The sequence below is a fragment of the Syngnathoides biaculeatus genome, chromosome 13, assembly GCF_019802595.1.
Source record: "Syngnathoides biaculeatus isolate LvHL_M chromosome 13, ASM1980259v1, whole genome shotgun sequence".
In the NCBI taxonomy this organism is placed as follows: Eukaryota; Metazoa; Chordata; class Actinopteri; order Syngnathiformes; family Syngnathidae; genus Syngnathoides; species Syngnathoides biaculeatus.
In genome coordinates this window covers 21,317,352-21,337,777 of record NC_084652.1, presented here as the reverse complement: position 1 = coordinate 21,337,777, position 20,426 = coordinate 21,317,352, and the positions used below count along the sequence as shown (strand labels likewise).

General features: G+C 40.7%; 2 protein-coding genes across 2 annotated transcripts in view; both read right to left on the bottom strand.

The window, feature by feature from the left end:
• The window catches only part of LOC133511458 (solute carrier family 12 member 7-like), a 76,357-nt gene that overhangs the window by 46,556 nt on the left and 9,375 nt on the right, over positions 1 to 20,426 (bottom strand). The gene's annotated exons all lie outside the window — the stretch shown is intronic.
• LOC133511459 (cysteine-rich secretory protein LCCL domain-containing 1-like) overlaps positions 13,025 to 20,426 on the bottom strand; it is a 51,926-nt gene continuing 44,524 nt past the window's right edge. The window contains exon 15 of the mRNA XM_061840396.1: positions 13,025 to 18,190. Within this exon, the coding sequence (XP_061696380.1) occupies positions 18,139 to 18,190 (52 nt within the window). The 3' untranslated portion in view covers positions 13,025 to 18,138. The remainder of the gene's footprint in view (positions 18,191 to 20,426) is intronic.

The following is a 20,426-nucleotide window of genomic DNA, read 5'->3' as shown; positions in this document are numbered from 1 at the left end:
TCCTATCCATTTCCTCTTCATCAGTATTATCAGGTTTCCTCTTGATTTTTCTCTTTTCAAGTCAGCTAAAGCTTCATGAATAGCCCAATGACCAAACAATGTGTGAAGGTTGTGCTAATTGGAGTTGTCGTGGCATAATCGTGAGCTGAAATTGGCAATGTTTGTTATACAGGTGGCATTTTAGAAAAGTGTCCCTCGGAGTGTTTCAAAGAGCAAACCCCAACACCCCCTGTCAACAGATTGGTTCCAACTTCTCCAACCAATGTCAAAGTTTTGCTTCGCCCACCCCACCAAACAATTTCTGGAGGTGCCACAAGGTCTCTGAATTCATACTTCTTCCTGAAATGCCAAAATTGCAAATTGACTTCACTTTCAATGATGTTGAAATATAGTAAAAACTTTTTTTTATTTGTTGGGGGAATGGTGGAACACCTGTAGAGTGTTGCCGTCACAGTTTTGGGGCCCGGGGTTCAAATTCCAGCCCCCCATGTGGGGAGTTTGCATGTTCTTCTTGTGCCTGCGTGGGTTTTCTCTGGGCACTCCGGTTTCCTAATAGATCCCCAAAACATGCATTCATTGGAGACCCTAAATTGTCCCTAGGTGTGACTGTGAGTGTGGCTGTTGTCTGTCTCCAAGTGCTCTCCAATCTCGGGTGAACTCTTGGGCCTGATCTATTGACTGGGTGGGGTCCTCAGCCATTGCAGTGCAGGCACAGTAAGTACAGGCCATTTCTGCCAGTCATTGTGCATGCAAAACAGTGTCAATTCACTTGTGTGTGTCCGCAGGCACACAGACCTGGGACTTTTTCACTCGGTGTTGGGCTACTCACTTATTATGACTTATTGGGTAACATAATGTGGCAAATGAATCAAATCAAGAGGAATATGTGATTAGCTTGGGTATCCCCTCACTCACACTCTGGTCCTATAAATGTTTATATCGAATCAATGTTAGATATATCTAATTTGTCGTTCTAGACATTTAAGGACTTACTTTGCTTTTCTCATCTTGTATACAGTTCGTGCTTTGTCTTTTGTTGTCTTCTTTTCTCACTCCCCTCCAGAAAACTTTGGTCTGTTTCCCTGATCAACTGACTTTCAATTAATATCCAATATAATACTAAGAAACCAGAGCAGCATCCTAAAACTTCTAATGTGACCACAGTAAACCTGTTCCGACATAAAAGGAATACAGATCATCCAATCTAGTAGACCTAACTGCTTAACAGTACCAAAAAAAAAAAAAAAAAAACCCTACTATTTTTGGTTGATGAAAAGTGTTGGGATGGTGGTAGAAAGTGCAGAACTTTGTACTTTTTTTTTGGGGTGCTGCAAAACTTCATTGGCATCTGTTACAGATTCACAGATCATCATGAGGTTTACAGCAACTTTTGTTCATGGGGGTTGAGTACAGTACATACTGTAAAAGATCAACTGTTTACACAACTCTTTGCACGTGTCCTCCCAAAATGTTTTTATTTTATTTTTTTAACACTTTGACTCAATTTGGCTAACCTAATTCCAATGCTGTGTTAAACAAATGAATACAGAATAGAGTTGATTTGCAAATCATGTTCAACCAATATTTAATTGAAGACACTACAAAGACACGATATTTAATGTTTAGATTGATAAAGTTTGTTTTAGCAAAAAAAAAAAATTGAATTGTATGCCTATAACTGTCATAGGCGTGGCCATGCTACTGCCTTGTGTGCGGCTGCTCCTGGCTGCAGCCCCTCACCTGCGCCTCACTTTTAATAATGTCATGTATTTAGGCCTCATATTTCATGTTATTAGTTGCCAGTTTGTTCCGTGTATCTACGAGCTTCTTGTGAGTGATTTTTCTTGTTACCGCGTCCCAGCGTTCCTGTGCCACCATAGTCAAGTCTTGTTTTGTTAATGTTCCAAGTTGTTGCCCTGTAGCTATCTGAACTTGTTTCATGATTTTTGGACTTTGCCTTTTTGCCACGTTTCTTTGTGCTGTCGCTTGTGTGGACTGCTAACCTGTGTATGACCTCTGCCCGGAATTAAACCACCCTCATAAACCATGTCCATGTTTCGGAGTCCTGCATTTGGGTTCTCCCCCTTGTCCCCTGCTCGTGACAATAACGCGTTCACAAATAGCTGGGACAGGTGGAAAAAAAAGAAAGAAAGTTGAGGAATGCTCATCTTACACCTGTTTGGAACATTCCACAGGGGAATACCCAAATTGGGAACAGGTGGGTGCCATGATTGGGTATAAAAGTAGTTTCTTTCAATTGCTGTCATTCACATACAAAGATGGGGCGAAGTTTACCTGTTTATTAACAAGTGCATAAGAAAATAGTCAAACTGTTTCAGGACAATATTCCTCAATGTACAATTACAAGGAATTTAGGGATTTCATCATCTGTGGTCCATAATATAATCAAAAGGTTCAGAGAATCTCGAGTATTCAGTGTGTAAGCAGCAAAGCCGAAAACAAACATTGAATGCCCATGACCTGTGATCTATCAGGTGGCAGTGCATCAAAAACCAACATCAATGTGGAGAGCATATCACCGCTTGGGCTCAGGAACCCTTCAGAAAACCATCCATCCATCTTCCGAGCCGTTTATCCTTACGACGGTCATGGGAGTGGTGGAGCCTATTTCACCTATCAACAGGCAGGAGCCCAGATACACCCTGAACTGGTTGCCAGCCAATCGCAGGGCATATGGAGACAGACAACTGTCAGACTAATAATCACACATGGGGACAATTTAGAGTCCCCAATTAATGCATGGTTTGAGATGTGGAAGGAAACTGGAGTGTCCGGAGAAAACTCACAGAGGCACAGGGGAGAACATGCAAACTCCACACAGGCGGGACATTTAAAGGCATTCTCAAGCCATCTAAGGAGCAGGTCCTGGGTTGTCTCCTGGAGTCTCATCCTGGGTGGACGTGCCCAGAGCACCTAACCAGGGAAGCATCCTGAAGGGGATCCTAATCAGATGTCTGAGCCACCTCAATGCAGACAAGCAGCAACTCCACCATTGGATGACTGAGCTTCTCACCCTATTTCTAAGGGAGAGACCCTTGTGAGGATAAGCGGCTCAGAAAATGGAAATGCGTTTACTCAGCTTTGGTTGGAATGTAGCATAAAAAGGAACTACTTTTTGGAAAAATTACATTTGTTAAAACTGTTTCAGATTTAATTCCTCTTTAGATTTTAGACTCGATTAAATATTTAATTATTGGTACTGGATATGATTAAAATATACTTCATTCCTCCTATGCACTGTCAGTAGATGGTGCTGTTGGTGCGTCAGGGATGTGACATGAATGAAAACTGATGCATCCGTGCGCTCACACACAGGAAGAAAGGTTATTTGAATGAAAGGGGGAAGGTTTTGGACAGTAATAACAATTCCAAGTCAATAATGTTTCAAATAATACTGTATCAGATCTGGTAGAAGTGTCAACCAATGGGATTACTGTCAACTGAATTCAGAGGGTTACAGACTGAACAAGTCTGCATGCCCGTTTGTTGTACTTGACCATAGTATAAAAACGTTGCAATAAAAACATTTGGAATTAATCTATGAATAGAGCTACAAAGACAGTGTCACTCAAGCATCGGAAGAGAAAATTAGAAGAAGGTAAAATGAAAATCCCTTCAGCAAACATAAGAAAGGTCAGTGCTGACGCACGCTGGGAACAGATTGCCTTCCCTCTAGACCATCTTGTTTAGAAGCCGAATTCTATTTGTAGACTTCTTAGCCGTTTACAGACTCCTCTCCCAAACCAGGTAGCTGCGCAAACACACTGTGGGGTTCGGTTTGGCCAACCTCTTGTGTCATCAAACAGGATAAATTACAACTGCTTGCACGGTGCTGTGCCACCACAATATTATGTCAAGTTGGGGGCACGTTCACGTCTGTCAGTGGAGTGAATGAGTGATATGTTTGTAATTATTGGAAAAAGGGATTTGTCCTGGTGTCGCAGGGTTCTCTCTTGATATGTCCCAAATATGTTTTCATTTGAAATAAACAAGGTAAACCGCAATTAAAAATCAAATATTTTACAAGGTTTCATACATAGCATTTACATCTACATTTTTATATGTCATAGGTTCACCTTTGACACTTGCCATTTCGTGGTCGTAGTACTAACTACTACATTGATAAGGTTATGTTTAAGGCAGCATAATAGAGTTTAGCATATCTGCCTCACTGCTCTGAGGTTGGTTGCTCAGATCGCAGCTCAGACTTTCCCATGTGGAGTTTGCGTGTTCTCCCGCATTACAAAAACAATCATCTTAATTTAACTGAAGACTATAAATGGCCAATACGTGTATATGTGAGTGTGAATGGTGATTTGGATATGTGCCCTACAATTGACTGGCAACCAGTTTAGGGTGTATTTACCTCATCTCTTGCTCAAAGTTACAGTGAAGAAAATAAGCATTTGAACACCCTGCTATATTACAACTTCTCCCACTTAGAAATCATGGAGGGGTCTGAAATTTCCATCGTAGATGCATGTCCAGTGTGAGAAATAATCTAAAATGAAAATTCCAGAAATCACAAGGTATGATTTATTTATTTTTTTTTAAATGATTTGTGCGATACAGCTGCAAATAAGCATTTAAACACCTGAGAAAAACAATATTTGGTACAGTCGCCTTTGTTTGCAATTACAGAGGTCAAACATTCCCTATAGTTGTGTGCACTAGGTTTGCACACACTGTAGGAGGGATTTTGGTCCACTCCTCCACGCAGATCTTCTCTAGATCAGACAGGTTTCTGGGTTGTCACTGAGAAACACGGAGTTTCAGCTCCTGCCAAATATTTTCTATTGGGTTTAGGTCTGGAGACTGGCTAGGCCATGCCAGAATCTTGATATGCTTCTTGTGGACCCACTCCTTGGCTTTCCTGGCTGTGTGCTTCGGGTCATTGTCATGTTGAAAGACCCAGCCACGACCGACCTTCAATGCTCTGACTGAGGGAAAGAGGTTGTTCCCCAAAATCTCACAATACATGGCTGTGGTCATCTCTTTAATACAGTCCAGTCGTCCTGTCCAATGTGCAGAAAAACACCCCCAAAGCATGACGCTACCACCCCCATCCTTCACATTAGGGATGGTGTTCTTGGGATGGAACTCATCATTCGTCTTCCTCCAAATACTGTTCGTGGAATTATGACCAAAAAGTTCCCTTTTTGTCTCATCTGACCACAAAACCTTCTCCCATGACTCCTCTGTATCATCCAAATGGTCATTGGCAAACTTAAGATGGGCTTTGACATGTTCTGGTTTAAGTAGGGGAACCTTCTGTGCCATGCATGATTTCAAACCATCACGTCTTAGTGTACTACCAACAGTCACCTTGAAGACGGTGGTCCCAGCTCTTTCCAGGTCATTGACCAAGCCCTGTCGTGTAGTCTTGGGCTGATTTCTCATCTTTCTAAGGATCATTGAGACCCCACGAGGTGATATCTTGCATGGGGCTCCACTCCGGTTGAGAATGACGGTCATGTTTAGCTTCTTCCATTTTCTAATGATTTTTGTGGACCTTTTTTCACCAAGCTGCTCGGTAATTTCTCCGTAGCCCTTTCCAGTCGTGTGGAGTTGTACAATTTTGTCTCTGGTGTCTTTGGACAGCTCTTTGGTCTTGGCAATGTCACAAGTTTTAGTCTTTCTGATTGTATGGGGTGGACAAGTCTCTTTATGGCGCTAACAACCTCACACAGGTGCATCTAATTCAGGATAATACATGGAGTAGAGGTGGACTTTTAAAGGCGGGCTAACAGGTCTTTGATGGTCAGAATTCTAGCTGATAGACAGGTGTTCAAATACTTATTTGCAGCCGTATCACACAAATAAATTTTTAAAAAATCACATGTTGTGATTTCTGGATTTTTCTTTTTATCTCTCTCACAGTGGACATGCACCTACGATGAAAATTTCAGACACCTCCATGATTTCTAAGTGGGAGAACTTGCAATTTAGCAGGGTGTTGAAATACTTACTTTCTTCACTGTACCTTGGGAAAAACTCTGACCCTAATAAATGGAAATGATGGATGGGTTAGTTCTGCAATTAATTATTTGCAATGGGAACAGTATCCATTCATCCATCCATGGATTTACGTCTGCTTCTCCAAGATTGGGTAGCTTGGGCAGTAGCTTAAGCAGGGAAGCTCAGATGTCCCTCTCCCCTGTCACTTGGTCCAGTTCTTCTTGGGGGAGGCCGGGGCATTCCCAGGCCAGCTGAAAGATGTAGTCTCTCTTCTACCTGTGGGACGTGCCCGGAACACCTCACCAGGGAGGTGTCTGGGTGACATTCTAACCAGATCCCTGAGCTACCTAACCTGGGCCTTCACTTGGCTTGATTTAAGCCATCAGAGCCTTGCACTCCCAAACACATTTGAGGTTGTTCAACTGTTCAACAGCCAGGATGTAAACTTCACTGCTCCTCCTGAATCTGAAATGGGGAGGCTGATCCCTCTGTAGCTGCACCACACCCTCTGTTACTCGTTCTTAAATGGGGGGAACACCACCCTTGTCAGCCAAGCTAGAGTCAGTGTCTTTGATCTCCATGTGATGTTCGTAGAGGCGTGACAGCCAGGAGAGCCCCACAACCTTTTTTGAAAAATTCCAGGCGGACCTCATCCACCCCACGGACTCTGCTACTGCTACATTGGTGACCTCAAACCCGGGGAGCCTGCTTCACAGTCCCCAGACTCTGGTGCCTCTTTGGAAGGTGTGTAAGCAATTGAAGTCTTTCAAGTATTCGGCCCACCGACTCACAACATCCCAAGCTCGGGCAGCAACACCCCATCCTGTACTCATTGTTTATGGTACACTGCTTACCCCTCCTGAGATGCAAGATGGTGGACCAGAATTTCCTTGAAACCTGGAAGTAGTTTCCCATGGCCTCACTGAAAAGCTCCCATTCCTGGGTTTATACTTCAGCGACCACAAAAGAAATATTTTGCTTGTCTAACTGTCACCCATTACGTGCCTCTAGTATCCCCCGGGCCAAAAGATCCTGATCGGACTCCTTTTTTGGCTTCACAGCATCCCTTACCATTGGTGTCCACCAACAGGTTTGGGGATAGCCGCAATGACAGGCACCAACAACTTTACTGCTACAGTTTTCATTGCTCACCAGTAGACCAGAGGGTTGGAAAATAGTACTTGAATGTGGGTGAAGTTCTGCAGGAGGTGGGAGCTGAAATTCCCTCTGACAGGGGACTCTGCCGGACGTTCCTTGCAAACCCTCATAATGTGTGGATCTGCTAGATTGGATTGGCATCTTCTCTCACGATTGTAGCAAACTCATCACCAGGTGGTGATTGGTTGAGAGCTCCACCCATCTTTTAACCAGACTGTCCAAGATGGCCACAAGTCCGATGACACGACCACAAAGTTGATCATTGTGCTGCATCCTAGGGTCTCCTAGGTCCAAGTACACATACATAACCTTTAAGTCTGATCTGGACAATGCGTGATGATCACAGAATTCCAATAACAGAACACCACTTGGGTTCTGACTGGGGGAGGGGGGAACTGTTCTTCGCAATCACCCCATTTCATGTTTTATCTGTTATTGCCCAATTGAGTGTTGAAGTACCCCAGCAGAACAAGGGAGTCCTCACCAGGCACGATCTCCAGTAATCCCTCCAAGAACTCCAAGAAGGGTCGGTACACTAAGCTGCTGTTTGGTGCAGCGGTGCAGCCAACAGTTAGACGTCCCACCAATTGAAGGTAAAGGATTCTACTCACCTCTCTACTAGGGGGAACCCCAATGTACAAGCAACAAGACTTGGACCAATCACAGCCACACTTTTTCAGTGCCTTTCACCGTGGCCCACTCCAGAGTGGAAATTAGTGCAACCGGAGAAGACTGGTACCAGAGCCCAGGCTGTCTGTCGAGGCAAGTCCAACTATGACCAGTTGGAATTTCTAGACCTTGCACATCAGTCCAGGCTCTTTCCCTCCCAAAGAAGTGACATTTCAAATCCCAAAAGCAATCTTATGTAGCTGGGGATTGGACTGCCAAATTTCCCGACTTCGGCTACCTCCCAGTTTAGACTATAGCCGACCCTCTTGGATCATCCCACAGGGGGTGAGCCCATGGGAAGAAAGTACAAACCATCAAAACAAATGTCACACAACAAGTCAGTTGATAAAGTTTATTAGATTAAATCAATCACTTAATGATTTTTTTTATATGATCTTCTTCTTCTTCTTTTCCTTTCGGCTTGTCCCGTTAGGGGTCTCCACAGCGTGTCATCTTTTGCCATCTTAGCCTATCTCCTGCATCTTCCTCTCTAACCCCAACTGCCCTCATGTCTTCCCTCACCACATCCATAAACCTTCTCTTTGGTCTTCCTCTCGCTCTTTTGCCTGGGAGCTCCATCCTCAGCATCCTTCTACCAATATACTCACTCTCTCGCCTCTGAACATGTCCAAACCATCGAAGTCTGCTCTCTCGAATCTTGTCTCCAAAACATCCAGCTTTGGCTGTCCCTCTAATGAGCTCATTTCTAATCCTATCCAACCTGGTCACTCCGAGCGAGAACCTCAACATCTTCATTTCTGCCACCTCCAGTTCTGCTTCCTGTTGTTTCTTCAGTGCCACCGTCTCTAATCCGTACATCATGGCCGGCCTCACCACTGTTTTGTAAACTTTGCCCTTCATCCTAGCAGACACTCTTCTGTCACATAACACACCAGACACCTTTCGCCAGCTGTTCCAACCTGCTTGGACCCGTTTCTTCACTTCCTGACCACACTCTCCATTGCTCTGGATTGTTGACCCCAAGTATTTGAAGTCGTCCACCCTCGCTATCTCTTCTCCCTGTAGCCTCACTCTTCCCCCTCCACTTCTCTCATTCACGCACATATATTCTGTTTTACTTCGGCTAATCTTCATTCCTCTCCTTTCCAGTGCATGTCTCCATCTTTCTAATTGTTCCTCTGCATGCTCCCTGCTTTCACTGCATATCACAATATCATCTGCGAACATCATGGTCCAAGGGGATTCCAGTCTAACCTCATCTGTCAGCCTATCCATTACCACTGCAAACAGGAAGGGGCTCAGAGCTGATCCCTGATGCAGTCCCACCTCCACCTTAAATTCCTCTGTCACACCTAAGGCACACCTCACCATTGTTCTGCTGCCATCATACATGTCCTGTACTATTTTAACATACTTCTCTGCCACACCAGACTTACGCATGCAGTACCACAGTTCCTCTCTTGATACTCTGTCATAGGCTTTCTCTAGATCCACAAAGACAGAATGTATCTCCTTCTGACCTTCTCTGTACTTTTCCACGAGCATCCTCGAGGCAAATAATGCATCTGTGGTACTCTTTCTAGGCATGAAACCATACTGTTGCTCGCAGATACTTACTTCTGTCTTGAGTCTAGCCTCCACTACTCTTTCCCATAACTTCATTGTGTGGCTCATCAACTTTATTCCTCTATAGTTCCCACAGCTCTGAACATCCCCTTTGTTCTTAAAAATGGGAACTAGAACACTTTTCCTCCATTCTTCAGGCATCTTTTCGCCCGCTAGTATTCTGTTGAATAAGTTGGTCAAAAACTCCACAGCCATCTCTCCAAATTGCTTCCATACCTCTGCCGGTATGTCATCAGGACCAACTGCCTTCCCATTTTTCATCCTTTGTAGTGCCTTTCTGACTTCCCCCTTAGTAATCATTTCCACTTCCTGGTCCTTCACTCTTGCCTCTTCAACTCTTCCTTCTCTCTCATTTTCTTCATTCATCAACTTCTCAAAGTATTCTTTCCATCTATTTAGTACACTACCGGCACCAGTCAACACATTTCCATCTCTATCCTTAATCAATCTTAATTTTATATGATATGTATGATGTTTTTCTGGTGAATTTATTTTTCTGTCAAATCTTTCTCTCCTTTCTACAAAAATACATTACAGGGTTAATCAATCAATGAATTAATACACAAAATCATACCGTTTTCTACAGTGTACTGACATTAATATGAAAAATAGTCCCCTAATTGGTGTCTATATTTAGTGTACTGTAAGCGGGAGAAGTACACCAGGGCTGCTTGGCCAGTTGTCTGGTTACTATTTTTAGAAAATGTGGAAAATTTTGATGGCAAATCTGTAATGAGTAGGACAAGAGGACAGGGAGACTGTGGGAGGGTAAGGACAGTTTGTGAATTTTGTGAGTCTGTGGGTTGTAGTTATCCTCTCCCACACTCTCCTGGCACCGGTGTTCTGTATGTTGTTACCAACAAAACAGGATTACGCCAGACTTGCCAAGCCCATGACTTGAAGTTTGGATCAGTGTTAGTGTGTCTTTAAAACACAGGAGTTATAAAGTTTTGATGAAGCTTCAAAAGACGGTGTATTCAAAACACCTTTGAGTTAAAAACATTCATGTATATTGTTAGAGGAAAGATTATTTCTAATCTTATCTGCCACTGCTAAGTAGAAGGAAATGGAAAGTGAGGACAAAGCAAATCAAAGTTTTTCTGGCTTTTGAGGGCTTTAGAATGAATGAAAGGAAACATCTTCCAGTCCATCCCATTTGAGTTATAGCAGCGGTATGTTATTGATCGCTGCTTTTAAAATATGATTTAAATTGCTATTGCACTAATCTATTAGTTCAGTAGTTTTTATTAAAAGATGGCAGTACAGTCTGCAACAGGTTAAGACATCTGCCTCGAAGTTCTGCAGATCTGGGTTGAATTTCAACCTTTCCAGTGTGGCATTTTATGTTCTCCCTGTGCCCCTGTGGGTTATCGCTTGGTTCTCCAGTTGTCTCCCACACTGCAAAACAATAATGTGCAGTTAATTGAAGACTAAATTGCCATTAGGTGCGAATGGGAGTATGAATGGTTGGTTTATATGTGACCTGCGAATCAATTCAGGGTTTCTTCTGCCTCTCGCCCGCAGTTAACTGAGATAGGCTCTAGTATGCCTGTGACCCTAGTGAAGATAAACCTTGTAGATAATGGATGGATGATTAAAAGATTCTTGAATGAAACTTTGAAGAACATTGTATTATTTAGGATACAGGTCCTCAGTTTTTGACTGCCCTGACATGCACAACAGAAACACAACTCTGTCGTAAACTGAAAAAAACCAACAGTCTAACGTGGTAAAGAAAGCAGTCAAATGGACCTTGGAGAGTTTGAAGAGCATTTTATGACATTTGAGTAGGGTTAGTGGGGTTGCACTTATTCATGCCATCAGAAAGCAAACTGAAATGGTTAAGAATAGATTTCCTCTCATAGAAAACCCAGCAGTGGGGAATGATTACCATGTTTCACAACCAAAACACAGCTGCTAACTATGTAAAAAAAAAAAAAAAAACAACAACAAAAAACCTTGTCTAAATCTCTGAGTGGTGTAAGCCTGAGGAGAGGTTGTTTAACCACATGCTCAACTAGATGAATGGATATGTGTGTGTAAACAGATACAGACACAAAAAATACTCCTCCACAGAAAATTCACATGCATGGTGTGTGTCCACCCAGGAGTTAACCACTTTTGGACCCAGTTATGAAGTGTGAGAAGGATTGTACAATTCATATTTAGACAGTGCCTCAAAGTTACACATACCAGACACATTCAGAACTACACATTTGTCCACAATAAAGTGCACCCACACACACACACACCCTTTTGGTGTGTGTCAGGCATGTCCAGCTGTGCTCAAATTTCAAACATATCCCCACACAACTGTAATTGCTATTTTGCTTTGACACACACACACACACACACACACACACACACACACCACACACACACACACAATCAAAAAAGTTTTAAAGCTATAACTGGAAACACAGGAGTATGTTGTTAAACTCACAAAAAATAACAGGCAGGACTATACACGCAAAGGCTATGAAAAGACGCCTTAGATTTCAATGCATTTTTATCTTGTGGGTTGAGTGCTCCAGGCCTGTAACAACCAATGTTTAAGAGATCGTGAGTTGACAGGTTAGGCTATGATTATAAAATATAGTTACTTTTGGTTTGAGGTCAAGTATTTGAAGGCTTTAGTCCTGACATAGATTTACTGACGTAGTCAAATCATGTAGTGGGTTGCCGAGTAGTGTGGCTCACAAACTCATTTGGGGCCCCTTCAAATATGTCAGGTTATGTTGTTTTAAGTTCAAATAAATGAAGGTCAAGGAGTTGAGTTCTTTGTCAAGATTCCCAGAAATCCAAGCAGGGGACCTAGGTTCCTGAAAATATATTCCTGCAGACGTTGTTTGGCATTTTCAATCAATAGGTTACAAACAACTATTTCAGTGTATGTGCTGGTCAACATGTTTAAGTTGACCACAAGATGAAATGTATCACATTTCTGTTTAAGCCTATACAAAAAACCCTCCCTTCATCATAAACAATATATTTCTGACTCAATTTAGTGTCTCTAATGAATGCATGTTTTTGGGATGTGGGAGGAAACCGGAGTCCCTGGACAAAAACCCACACAGGCACAGGCAGAACGTGAAAACACAACACAGGTGGGGCTGGGATTTGAACCCTGGTCCTCACAACTGTGAGGCCAACATCTCTCAACAATTTCTCCACCGTGCCGGCAGAATTACATCATTTGAAATTATTTACCAAAAACAACACTATAAAAAACAACTAATGTACATATTTTATACTTTTTTGCATAATTGATGTCCTACTTGATTTGTCGAGCCACATGCAATATTTTCATCGTCCTTTGCACTTATCCTCACAAGGGTCGCGGGAATGCCGTACCCTATCCTAGCTTTCTTCGGGCAGGAGCCAGCATAGACCCTCAACTGGTTGCCAGCCAATCGCAGGCAATATCTTCATGTCTCTCTTAATATCATCCAGGACAGCGGTGTGAACTTTGAAGTTGTTTATTGTAATATAAATTAGGGGCTTTCAGTTTACAAGCTTTCCCTCCATTACAGAATAGTCAGAAAATACAAATCTGAAAAATGAATAGATAAACCAGGTCTCTCTCAATAGCTGCATGTTCATTTCTGACTGACTGTTTCATGTCTGAAAGGCTGGCTGTTGCCCAGAAACGAGCAGAGCTGTTTTCAGGAGTCTTGTACCAATGACCACCTTTGCAACATACCCCTGTGAATTTTGACACTGCAATGCTTGCCATTCTTCTGCAGGAGAGCTGGCCCAAGCCCTCTTGGTATCACCTAAATTCCAGGATTGCTTATGTTATGGAACATTTAGGTAAAGGGTCATTTCCAATTTCAATTTTTTTCCAGTGTTAACATTGTCGGTGAAAATTCCCTGATGTATATATTTGGGATCATACTATTATATAATTTATTAATTACAATTAGTTCATCACAAATAAATAAATTACTTCAAAAATATTTTTAGTCACATTTTGCGTTCCAAACAATACAGAACCTTTGTCAGGGCATGGTTTGTATGGATACAATCTAATAAATATAATCTTTTCAGGAGTTAATTAAACGTTTTAAGAGTTTTTACAAAATGTTGAGATGCAATGATATTTTAAAACACAAAACTAGATCAAAGGTATTTGAATCTGAAAACCACAATCTTGCATTTTAAAATGAAATCAATTTCTGAAGACCTGTGAAGCATTACCACTGCATTTTCTAAATGAGCATAAAAATTCTACAAATTAATCTTCGACCCCACCACCACAATATCTTGTTTTTTTCACTCAAATTGATACTGCCTAGATTTTACCACCCGACAGGCCAGTTTTTACCCGAGGGCTTGATGTTTGACACCCCTGCCTGAAATGAAAAGGTTTGTATTTAGAATTTGGGAGTCATGTTGTCAGTGGTTTAGAGAAATCAAAAATATTGATTTTACACAAACATCTGAAATCTCAGAAACTGATCATTTTGCAATCCACTCTATTTCCACAGGTGTGTATACACTTAGTACAATGAATATATTTACATTTGTACCATTTACATTTGTTAATTATTATTATTAAAAAAATTGTTTGTCTTCTACAATTTCCCCCACAAACAAACATAAACATATGACCTGGGTTGAGGTCCACAGAACCACATCTGAACAACTTTGCTGCAGAGGAAAAACACCAGCTTTTAGTTTTTAATTTTATTTTACTGCAGTTCTATCATGCAAGTAATTGAACACTGTGCGATTTTGCAAGTTCTCCCACTTTGAAATCATGGAGGGTGATGAAATTTTCACCTTAGGTGCATGTTGACAGTGAGAAACAATCTAAAAAAAAACAAATACGGAAATCAGAATGTATAATTTAAAAAATATATATTTGGATGTTACTGCTGCAAATGAGTATTTGAACACCTGCCAATCAGCAAAAATTCGTTAGTCTGCCTGCAATTAGTGAAGCTGTACTCCACTTATGATTCTAAATTAGATGCACCTGTTTGAGATCGTTAGCTGCATAAAGACACCTGACAACCACAGAAAATCAGTCAGTCTTCAACATTTTGAGGATTGCTCAGACCAAAGAGCTGTCCAAAGACACAAGAGACAAAATTATAGCATTCCACAAGGCTTGGAAAGGGCAACAGGGCAGTTGCTAAGCGCCTACAATTCGCTGTCTGAAATTCAACTGGCTACAATTTGCTGTCTAAAATTCACTGTCCGTGCCACCAGGCAGGGTTACTTCAGGTCAGAAACAAACACCGAGCCAATTGCGGTTACGCTTTCTTAGTCATGTGACGTCACATAATAAGAGAGAATTTCAAACAAAGACTGTACCATTAACATTGATTTTCATCCATCCATCCATCCATCCATCCATTTTCTTAGCCGCTTGTCCTCACAAGGGTCACAGGGAGTGCTGGAGCCTATCCCAGCTGTCAACGGGCAGGAGCCAGGGTACACCATCAACTGGTTGCCAGCCAATCACAGGGTACATAAAGACAAACAGCCAGACTCACAATCACACCTATAGGCAATTTAGAGTGTCCAATTAATGTTGCATGTTTTTAGGATGTGGGAGGAAACTGGAGTGCCTGGAGAAAACCCAAGCAGGCACGGGGAGAACATGCAAACTCCATACAGACTGGTCCGGGATTGAACCCAGGACCTCGGAACACTTTACAGCTGCTCCACTATTCAAATACATATTTGCATCAGTAGCATACAAATAAATTATTTAAAAACTGATTTCCAGATTTTTTTTTTTAAATTATGTCCCACAGTGGACATTCACCCAAAATTAAAATCTCAGACCCCTCCATGATTTCAAAGTGGGAGAATTTGCAAAATCACAGTGTGTGTGTGTGTGAAATAAAAGCTATAAAAAGCAATACAAATATAGTTACTATGCAAAGAAGGTATCAACAATGTATATTATGAAGCCAAAAACAGAAGTACTCATTCCATGTGTATGTATGGTTTTCTCCAAATGTAATGGTTACTGTATCTAAATGGCAACATTTTAAAAGAACGAATGATGAATGCAAAAGCAATCACTCATACCCCATTGGGTTAATGTATCATTACTATTTACAATATTTTGATGCAGTAAACAATGCATTACGTACAAACGTATACAGATATTTAATACTTAAGGTTTTGTAACTGGGATATTGTCAACAGAAATGAATGATTCAAATGAATGTATTGTCTCTTCCCTTCAATAGCTAATAGTTTATTGACACATGCAGTATTTATATCCAGAATTTCCACAAAAACACACCCTTATTTAAAGACCTGATATAAAATCAACCAATTCAGATACACATATACAGGTATATTTAAGAAGATGGAGTCAATAGATTTCTACCCACACTATTTTCTTTTCATTTTTCTGGCTTTTCATACCTTAATATAATACACTTACCTTGCTGATGGATTATTCAGCAAGTTAGCGCACATTTGCGCTCTCAGGAAATTTCTCAATGAGCACTTGCTAACCAGATTGATTGGCCGTGCTGGATCAAACGATCAGTATTCAATGAACTGCAAGGTCACTACCCCTAACTACTTGTGACTTCATACAGAGCAAGCTATACAGTATGTACCTGCTCTTCCTGCAAACCTGGATAAGCTGAGAAATCTGCTGCAAAGAAGAATCACTGTGCTGTACCAATCTAAGCTGTATTTAAAATTGAACTAAACTCAATGTTTTGTATTTTTCTGAGTACATTAAACATGTGTAAAGGTAAATGCTGGAAAGACTGTGAATAATTAAGGACCGAACTGTTGAGAAATAGCTTAAAACAGGGGTCCCCAATTTTTTTCCTTTGCCCTAAGATCTGATCTACCGAAACGGGATATTATTTATCGTTTTCAAGGACAGAGATCAGAATTCAATAAAAATACACAACTGGGCAGTTTCACACCCGTCTGGATACTCATCCAGCTGCAGTGACGAGCACTTGCAGTCCTTGATGTCCTTTCAAAGTTGCTTTGTCAAATCTAGCATGACAGCTTCACTGGGTCATCTAACGCTAGTTCTTGATAGCTCATTTAGTACGTTTTGGTCTCTTTACTTGGTCCAGCTCCCATACTTATTTTTATTCCCTTAAGTTTAGAAGACATATAAGTTGGAGGCCAACTCACTAGCTCACTAGAGCCTGCCATTACGAGCACATGTAATGATGTCACAAAAGGTCAGGATAGGTCAAATCGACTGTAAGTCAATCGGTGCGATGTAATCGACGTATTGGACACACTTGAATCAAGCCACGGGATGGATGATAGGGTCAAATCATTTATTAATTTTATTTATTCTGTTTTTATCAAACGATCATGCGATAGACCAACACTACCGTCTTAATCAACTGGTCGTAATGGACTCATTGAAGACCCCTCCCTTAAAAACAATAAAGATATCAGTTGGCCTGAGTTAAGGGGTGGCTGAAAAACTAGCAGACTGGCGTGAAGACTTTGTTGAAGGAGCCCCTCCCCTTCTTTATAAACATAACAGAACAGTATATACACACGGAATTGCCCATTCTTCCTTCCTTTAAACCTGATTGCATTGCAACCTGTGCTGCTCGCAAATGGCCATTGAACTATGGTCACAACTGGAAGAAGTACATATTCCCTAATGTGTTTTGTGCTATTTGGGTCACAATCTCGCTCCAGTCTCCGTTGCGAGCCAGCGGTGAACTGGATGAGATTTGCCGCCCCACGGCCCCTTGCCAGGTTGACAGCGGTGAGAGTACTCACCTGAGTTCCAGCCCAATAGCATGAGAGCAGTCAGCCTCACAGATGCTGGCCGCGTAGGAAAAAAAAATCATCATGGTAGACCTGTCCCTGTCACACGGCTGCGGCCTGTTATGGCGCAATCTTAAGCAGCCACAGAAGCGCGTTGACCTGCTGGATTTCAAAGGAGCTGGGTTACTGGTTGTTATGCCAGTTGAAAGATTCCATCTCTGTAGCCAGTTTGAGCCAGCATAATGTGGGCCGTTTGAATTCTCTCCCTAATTTGAGTTGGCAATTATCTAATTGACTAGTGAAAGTTCAGGGGAAACTGAATTTGAAGAGAATTTAGTGACACTCCCGCAATGTCTTAAAGATAAAAGAATATTTCAATTCTTGACCATTTTGAAGCTTGAATTCACATACTAGATCGTTTGTTTGGTCACACCTCTACAAGGTGTGAAAAATATTCCAGTAAAGTTATACCTCTTATTTGTTTTGAATTGGTGTGTTTTTGAGGACATCCTCAATATACAATTTAACTTGATGTGCAATAAATATAAAAAGCTGGTTTGACAAACTTAATTAATTCAGATGTACCGTATAGTTTAAAAAGCTCTGTCTCTAATACAGTACGCCTTATTGGGAGGTTTTCCTCCTTTCAATAAATTTTCCAATCACAATTAACTTTCATTGTAGCTAGAAATACAGCAGGTCTTTGAAATGGTGGATTTTGAACAAAGTTAAAATGTGTGTAGTCACTTTTAGCCTTTTGTGAATAAATTACATTTTAAAGAACTGTGCTGGCAACATAGTGAGGCAGTATTCTGTGCTGTTAGCTCACATCATGAAGTTTCTGGATGCAAACCTAGCGGTGGGTTTCTGTGTTGTGTTAGTATGTTTTGCTTGTCCTCTCCTAAGTATTCACAGTCATTCATGAACATCTTATGCCAAGGTGTTAATGATAGATAAAGCTGGATAGGTTGAGTGATGAGGTTGTCCTTCGATACTTTTGACGGTTGTATTTCAGATGACAGCAAACACTCTGAAGGCTTTTCCTCCCGTGGGGTTAAGCAAGCTGTAAAAGCATGCAAAAACCATAGAAATTAGACAACTGTGTTTTGAAACCCAATATTGTACCTGACATTGTATATTTAACCGTTTTCAAATCAATTTGAGCATAATGGGAGGACATTGAAAATTTTAACTGACAAATAATAGTGGGTAAATACCAGTGTAGTAACTAATTACATGTAAGTAATAATAATAATTTAATTTATAGATTTTTAATTTATAAATATTTATTATTATTATTATTTATTTACTTATTTAAAAAATGGTGTTTGTGAAGCAAAACCAAGAATTGTAAATTAATTATGGAATGTCGTTAAGGAGTCTTAGAGTAGAGTAACAGCTGAAAGTTGTCACAAGTTTGTTGACTCCATGCCACACAAATGTGAAGCTGTTATTAAAAAAAATACAACTGAATATCAGTTTAGTGATTCAAAGGTATGGTTCCTAGAAACAAAAAAATTGGTACAAAATTGTTTTGAGTTGGTAAAGTCAAGGGCAGACTGCTATTTTTTGAACACCCCCCTTTTAAACAAATTGCCCAATTCCAAAGCCTTAAGAGTGTGTAGATTATGAATGCTGGGTCTTGTTGGTTTTCTGAGAATCTACAGCACCTACTGGTAACTTGTTTGACATGTAACAATAAAAAAAAAAATCTGAAAATGTGGATTGATCTGGTTAGTCACATTGGACCGCTATTATTTTGAACAGCACTGTAGCTGGGATAGCTTCCAGCACATCCATGACTCTAGTGAGGATAAGCAGTACAGAAATTGGATGGATGGATGTACTACGACTAAAAGGTGCCACATTTTAGAAAAAAAAAATTCTAGTATTTGAACATACCTGTAATATTCGCTCTGTGGTGCATGAGCAAACATGTTAAATATGAATAAAAATAGTCCCTGCATTCCGGATGTTTTCCTGCCGAGAAGCCTGAAATCAGGTCACTAAAAATTCCTGAGCTTATCTACATCACCAGCAAGGATCTTCAAGTCCCTCTCCCCTCCCAAACCTGCGTTGTCAAAATAACAAACACGTGCTTTCACAAATGGGTCCCCCACACAGAGGCAACCAATCACAAGGCAACCAATCAGAGGAAAATGTGTGGTCTTAGCCAAATACAGAGAAACCATTAACAACACTGTTAAACAAATATCTGTCAAAGGGGCTTTTTGTAGACACTCATAAGACAAAAACATGTTTTTTTTTTTTTTTTTAAATTAAATCAGTGTTTTATACCAAGCTCATTTTAGGGAGTTACTCTATGGAGGTCTCAATACCCAAAATACTGGAGCTTTACAGTATAGTATACATAAGTTACAAGTATCATAGACAAATCAATTTGAGTTTGTTGTAAACTTAAAGCAGGAGTACGGCATTAAAAAAAAAAAAAAATATATATATATATATATATATTATATATATATATATATATATATATATATTTTTTTTTTTTTTATATATATCATGGAGCATATACTAAAACTGTCTCTATGACCCAGCAGTTGAATATATTTCAAATTAATGCTTGAAAAATGTTTGATCTCCGTGGTCGCACATGAGGTGGGAAAAAAAAAAAATCTCATATTAAAAAAAAAACGGGTGCCTATCTTGCCCTGTACGCTCACAGTGCATCCTTTTTGTTGAGTGAGGTGGGGCTGTTTTTTTGTGCAGACGTGCAGGTGCAGAAATTAGGCTGGATTCAAATATTGCTAATGTTTCAAAAACATGCATACGCTTTCTTTAAAAACCAACCATCCATCCATTTTCTAGGTTGCTTATCCACATAAGGTCGCAAGAGTGCTGGAGCGAACCCTAGCTGCCATTAGGCAGGAGCCGAGGGTACACCCTGAACTGGTTGCCAGCCAATCGCAGGGCACATGGAGACAGACAACAGCCACACTCAGAATCATTCCCAGGGGCAATTTAGAGTCTCCAATTGGTGCATATTTTGGGGATGTGGGAAGAATCCGCAGTGTCCGGAGAAAACCCATGCTGGCGGAGCCGGAATTTGAACCCCAATTCTCAGAACTGTGAGGCAGATGACTGATATCACTGAAAGTATTTATAGATTATCAAAATAGTTGTCAATTAATTTATCACTTTTGAAATGATTGATTAATTGTTCCACATCTACAATATATATATTTTTACATAAAAATGTAAACATGTAAATATAATGAGAAAAAGGGCTTCTTTTTATCAAATGAACATACTGAACATATATACAAGAGGTTTTT